Source organism: Myotis davidii, unplaced genomic scaffold, assembly GCF_000327345.1.
Source record: "Myotis davidii unplaced genomic scaffold, ASM32734v1 scaffold73, whole genome shotgun sequence".
NCBI lineage: Eukaryota > Metazoa > Chordata > Mammalia > Chiroptera > Vespertilionidae > Myotis > Myotis davidii.
The window spans coordinates 4,629,327-4,635,326 of NW_006286675.1; the positions used below are offsets into that span (position 1 = coordinate 4,629,327).

Here is a 6,000-nt window from a genome sequence, read left to right on the forward strand (position 1 = left end):
GGAGGCAGAGTCTCAGCCTGGCATGGGACAGTCCTAGGGGACTCTCCTCCCGCCTCCCGTTGCCCCTGGGAAGTCCTCAGTCCATAACCTTGGTGGAGCTGAGGACAGAACTCCCAAGGCGCCAGAGAAGGGTGGCCAAGGCACATTCCCAGGCTCCAGCCCAAAAGGCTACCTCTGGGAGCTCTTCCCCTTAAGCTTTGGGAAGGGAAATTTGGGTTCAGTTCATCTTTGAGTATCTTATTTGTATACTGATGTGGCTGAGGAGAGCTGGGGCCAGCCTTCATGGTATGATTACTCCTGTCAGTTCATCCTGTAAAAGTCTGGAGTTCTCCCATTAGAGTTTTATATATAAGATTTTAAAGGTTCTCCTGGAATCATAGAGTCTCAGGATTGGAAGAAACTGTGGTGTTCATCTAATCTGTCTCATAATGAAGGAATATTATCTACAACATCTTTGTCAGGCAATTCTCTAGTTTCTACATGAAGATGCCCACTTCCCAAAACAGCCACTTGCACTGTTTTTACTGTAGAAAGTTCTTCCAATAAGTGAAAGTCTACTCTTCTGGAATTTCTGCCCATTGGCCCTGGTTCTGCCCTTGTGCTCTGTGGTCCTCCATAGAGGAGAAACATATGGACAAATGGTCTTGTCCAATGTCCACAGTAATTCACTGGCAGTCACAGCAGTGCAGCCTTGGAAAGGAGCTGGCAAGAGTCAGTCTAGTGGCTCCACAAAGTATATGAATTTTGCTGTTTTTCATCTGAATATCTCTCTCAGGCATCGAGGTCATGACACTGATGGCTTGTCAGGGAGCCCAGGGGAGGTTTGTAACATTACAACAGAATAAAGTTCTCCGAAGCCCTGAAATGGGAGCACACTGCAGGAGGGATTCCATCATGGGAGTGAGACCTAGGAAACAATGGAACTTCCGAGGAAAAGGCCTCTTAATGTTACCATCCCAGCATCTGTTGTATTTTATTTAGCACCTACTGGGGCCAGGTGCTTATAAATATCTAGATAGATAGATAGATAATCAATCTCACTTTATATCACAAAAACCTTTTGAAGAAAGGCAGGTGCAGAGGAGCAGAATAACTTTCCCAAGGTCACAAAGTTAGTAATTGGCAGGTTTAGATTAACCCAAGGTCTTCCTAACTGAAAAGCCTAATTCCTCAGTCACTCTGCTACTCAATTTTAAAATAGACCTAAATGTCTGTGTGTGTGTGTGTGTGTGTGTGTGTGTGTGTTGGGGCTGGGATTAATACCTAGCCCCATCTGAGCAAGAAGTCAGGAACCCAGGTAAAAAGCAACTCTGGTATCCTGTGCTCCCATTTCCAAACACCATATCCTGGTCCCAGACTTCTCATCCAGTTGGCAGCCAGGTTAAGAGAAGGAAGAGATCTTAATAGGAAAGAACTGTTGAGCCTTATGTGTCCTAAACTTGGCTGGCTAAACAGTCTTGATGGAAGCAATTACTGCTGCTTTGAGACTTGTTTGGACTTTACCTTCTGTGCCTGATATATAGGCACCTGTAGCAGGCCTCAAGTTTAATTCCCTAACCAGAGCATTTTCAGAGCTGCTCACCAGTGTTGATTCCAAATAAAATATGGCTTAACAACTAGGGTTTACCAACATTTTTATCTTAAAAGACTTATATTCTGCTCCATTGTAGTTGTTGTTGCATGTTCATTTACTTAACAAGGTTTTTACTAAGGACCTCTTATATGCTCGGCCCTGTGCTTAATGATGTTGGTAAAATGACAATAGTCTTGAATATTCAAAAATATTCCCAATTCTATTTCTTTAAATATATTTTTATAGATTTTAGAGACGGAGGAAGAGAGATGGAGAGATGGAAACATTGGTGAGAGAGAAACATCATCAACATCAGTCGGCTGCTTCCTGCATGCCCCCTCCTGGACATGTGCCTTGACCCAGAATCGAATTGGCAATTTCCTGGTCATGGGTCAAAGCTCAATCACTGAGCCACACTCCAAATCACTGGCCAGGCTCCAAATTCTATTTGAGCTTTTAAAAAAATTCTCACTTGAGGATGTATTTATTGGTTTGAGAGAGAGAGAGAGAAAGGGAGAGAGTGAGAGAAAGCGAGAAAGAGAGAGAGGCAAACATCAGTGTGAGAGAGAAACATCAGTTGGTTGCCTCCTATATGCATCCTGACCGGGGATCAAACCTGCAATCTAGGTTTTTGCCCTGACTAGGAATCGAGCCCTCAAATCAACCTTTTGGTGTGCAGGATGGCATTCCAACCAATTGAGCCATCCGGCCAAGGCTTTTTTTTGTTTAAATCCTCACCTGAGGATGGCAAACATCAATGTGAGAGAGAAACATCAGTTGGTTGCCTCCTATATGCATCCTGACCGGGGATCAAACCTGCAATCTAGGTTTTTGCCCTGACTAGGAATCGAGCCCTCAAATCAACCTTTTGGTGTGCAGGATGGCATTCCAACCAATTGAGCCATCCGGCCAAGGCTTTTTTTTGTTTAAATCCTCACCTGAGGATATGTTTTCTTTAGAGAGAGGAAAGGATGGGGAGGGGAAGAGAGAAACATCGAAGTGAAAGAGAAACATCGATTGGTTACCTCCTGTACGTACCTAACCCAGGATCGAACCTGTGAGCTTTCAGTATACAGGGACAGCGCTCCAACGAACAGCCACACCAGCTATGGTGCAGCCAGAGCTCTTTTAACTTTTTAATAAAGAACTCCCATATCAGGCCATATATCCCAATTTTTCTTTGGGGGAATAAAGGGACACTGCATTTGTTGGGAATTCATGAGAAGAAGAAGACACATAGTCCATGCCGTCAAGGATTTGGCAGTTTTCTTAGAAGCATCATCCCAGCCTTCAGGGTAACAAGATAGCACTGCAAATGTCCCTTTCAGTAGTATAAATCTCCTAAATGCTATTATAGGATTTCAGAGAGGAGATGACAAATCGAAAAGAGGCAGTCAGAAGGGGAGATTTCATGGATAGGGTAGAACTTGACTTAGACATCCATGCACTATGGAGTGGTCTAGACTAGAGAATAAACAGTGAGGGGTCAGGCCTGGTGGGAGCCGGTGTGTTTAGGACATGAGGGAGAGAGAAGGCTAGCAGGGTCAATTCCAACCATGCTGATGAAAGTTCCTGATGTCAGCCTGAAGAGTGTGAATGTTATTCTGTAAGCAATGAAAAGAAAAGGTGAGCATCAGACTGTCGGGGCTCACAGTCCAGTTGCATTAGCCACCACTGTATGACCCTGGGCAAATTACCTGACTTAGATGTGCCTCAGTTTCCTTATCTAAAATTAGGGATGTTGATAATAGCATCCATATTATAGAGCTATAGTGAAGTTTAAGGTAAATGCTATATAAAAGTGTACATGTTACCTAGCATATATATATAGTGTTAATTATAAATTATTTAGAGCCTTAGAGTTAGGGAAGGAGTTTAGAAGGATAAGTAGCCATGGAGAAGATAGATTGGAGAGGGAAGAGACTAAGAATGAGGAGACTATTTTGGTAGTCTAAGCAAGACATGATATAGGCCTGATTAGGGTTGGCCAAGAGAAGATGGTGAATTTTGGATGCCTTGAGGGAAACATGATGGGTCTTAATGGCTGACTGGAGGCAGTGGTTCTCTAGCTAGCTTATTGGGTGTGGGTATTTCAGTGCCTGGGCTCAGACCAAGTCTTGTAAATCTCATGAGAGTGCTTCGAAGAAAGGGAAAGAAGTGTTGATATTCTTGCTGTGATCTTTGAGAAACTGGGGGTTATAGGTATAAGGGGTGCCCTCTGATGTGTTGGCACTAAGGACATTTCAAAGGCTCCCTACCTCCTTCTATCTGAAATTCTTAGTACAACAGTTTTAGGCATTGCTGTTATTAAAAGACCATGATACTAGAAAGGGTAACACTTCTGCTCTCCTGGCAATAGAGCTGAAAATGGGCTTCAATAGGCAGAAGAGAAGATAGATGGCCAGAACTGGAGCCCCATGGGAAATGGGGAACAGGAGGAGAAACAGTTTTAATGTGGGAGTAGGGCTGGGGGGCATGTCACAAGGGGAGAGGAGTACTAAAAGAGGAAGTGGGAGGTGCTCAAGACATACTCAGCCCATTTCACAGCCTTGCCTCAGAAGCTCCCTCTCTGACATCACCACCGGCATACTTGGCATCCCTCCGGTTTTATAGAGCATTTCCCCTATGCTGAATTCAAGCTCCAAATGCTCACCGCTTTCATACAAATGTTAGACAGACTGAAGTCACATGCATCTTTGATCCTGTTAGGACATAATCAGAATCACAGCTGGGAGGAGAGGAAGCATGGGAGTGGAGCCATGTTGTTGGGTAAAATGTAACGATGCTGTTTGAGAGGAAAACAGCTTGGCCTTGAGCACTTTTACAAGCATGAACATTATACTCCTTCCCTTTGGGTAAGAAAGGTTCTGGAAAGCAAACAACTGTCCCCTCCTTCAAGTCCCTCCTATGGGAGTTGTAGCCAGCCCAAAGAGTGGCTCTGACCCCCGAGTCTGCTCCAGAGCTGATCCCACCCTGGAGTTAACTCCACATGAGAAGAGAGCCAAAAGAGGCTGTCCACCTCGTCCAAGGTCCTCCCTGCTCCCCCCACCCCACCACCACTACCACTTCTTCAGTCCCTGGAGTCACCGGAAGCACAGCCTGCTCTTTGGAGTTTGGTGTTGATCCTTCCCTTTTCTTCAGGAAGCCAGGCCTGTGAGTATGAGGGGAAGCTGGACATCAGGCAGATCACATAGAAGAAACCAAATGCTGTTGGAAGACTCAGAGCTTCTTATAAATCTAAAAAGGGGTGAAATGAAAAAGGGGTGGATACGCTGTGTATCAGAGTAGTTCTATGCCCCAGACTGCCTACACCTGTGTGCCAGCAACAGCCTAGAGGCTGGAAATTATTTCTGAAACAGCAGAAGCCTCTGGGCCAGATCCCACAGATCCCACTGAAGCCATACTACAAAGCCCCAGGGCTTCTCTTTGGAATCTGCTTAGAGTTTTCTTTTTATCTCTTTTACATTTTTGTCTTCCAGAGTGGAACACTTAAGGATCCGGACTCGAGCAAGACCCCACCTCAGCGGCCAGCCCCCCAAGGTTGTTTACAGTATATTCTCGACTGTAATGGCATTGCAGTAGGGCCAAAGCAAGTCCAAGCTTCTTAAAGTGATTGGTAGTTAATTTTTCAAAGCGGAAATTTTAAGCCAAAAACAAATAAGGAAAGAAAGGAAAGTGGGGAGGGAAGCAGCTCACCCTCCCATTGGTGCCGTTTCTGCATTCTTTCAATGCTGACTGGACTGTGTTTTTCCTATGCAGTGTCAGCTCCTCTGTCTGGTTGTTTACCTGTCCCTATTCGTGCTTGTAATGCTCACTTATGTTTCTCTGTATAACTTGTGATTCCAGGGCTGTTTGTAAACAGTGTACAAAAGAATCGTGCCTCTCCCAAGTCCAGGGTGACTCTACCTTCTGGGTGGTTTGATATATTTTTTAAAGTATTACATAATGTGGGGTGAAATAGGACTAGGGGATGGACAGGAGAGAAACAAAGACCACAAAAATAAAACCCAACTCCACTCCTTTTCCCCTTCCCCTTTAACACACCCTTCCCCCCTGGTCCAGGCTCAGATTAAACCACCCCCACCCCCTGCTTACCTCCATGAATGTGCTTGGGATCTTCAATGAACTGTGCTTTTTGCTTTCTTTCTGCATGACTAGATAGAAGTTTAAGAGATTTCCAAGGTCTAATTTTCATAGCTTCATCCGTTGAATCTGAAGCCATCCACATTTTTCTCCATTTGCTAAAATTTGGTGCAGTTTGAGTGTATGTGAATATGCTGGCTGTGCCTGTAGAGTTCTTGTGTTTTCAGTGATGACATGAAACATAAAGAAGAAGCTATTCTAGGAATGTGTTTTGTATTTTACATCCCAGTGTACCCTTTGTTTTTATTATTAAATAATTAGCTCTGAGATTAGAAAAAAAAAAA

General features: G+C 44.3%; 1 protein-coding gene across 1 annotated transcript in view; it reads left to right on the top strand.

Moving 5' to 3' along the window:
* SYN2 (synapsin II) overlaps window positions 1-6,000 on the top strand; it is a gene marked incomplete at its 5' end in the record, with an annotated part of 48,238 nt that overhangs the window by 34,395 nt on the left and 7,843 nt on the right. The window contains one exon of the mRNA XM_015560344.1: window positions 5,053-5,113. Coding sequence (XP_015415830.1) covers window positions 5,053-5,113 — 61 coding nt within the window. The remainder of the gene's footprint in view (window positions 1-5,052; window positions 5,114-6,000) is intronic.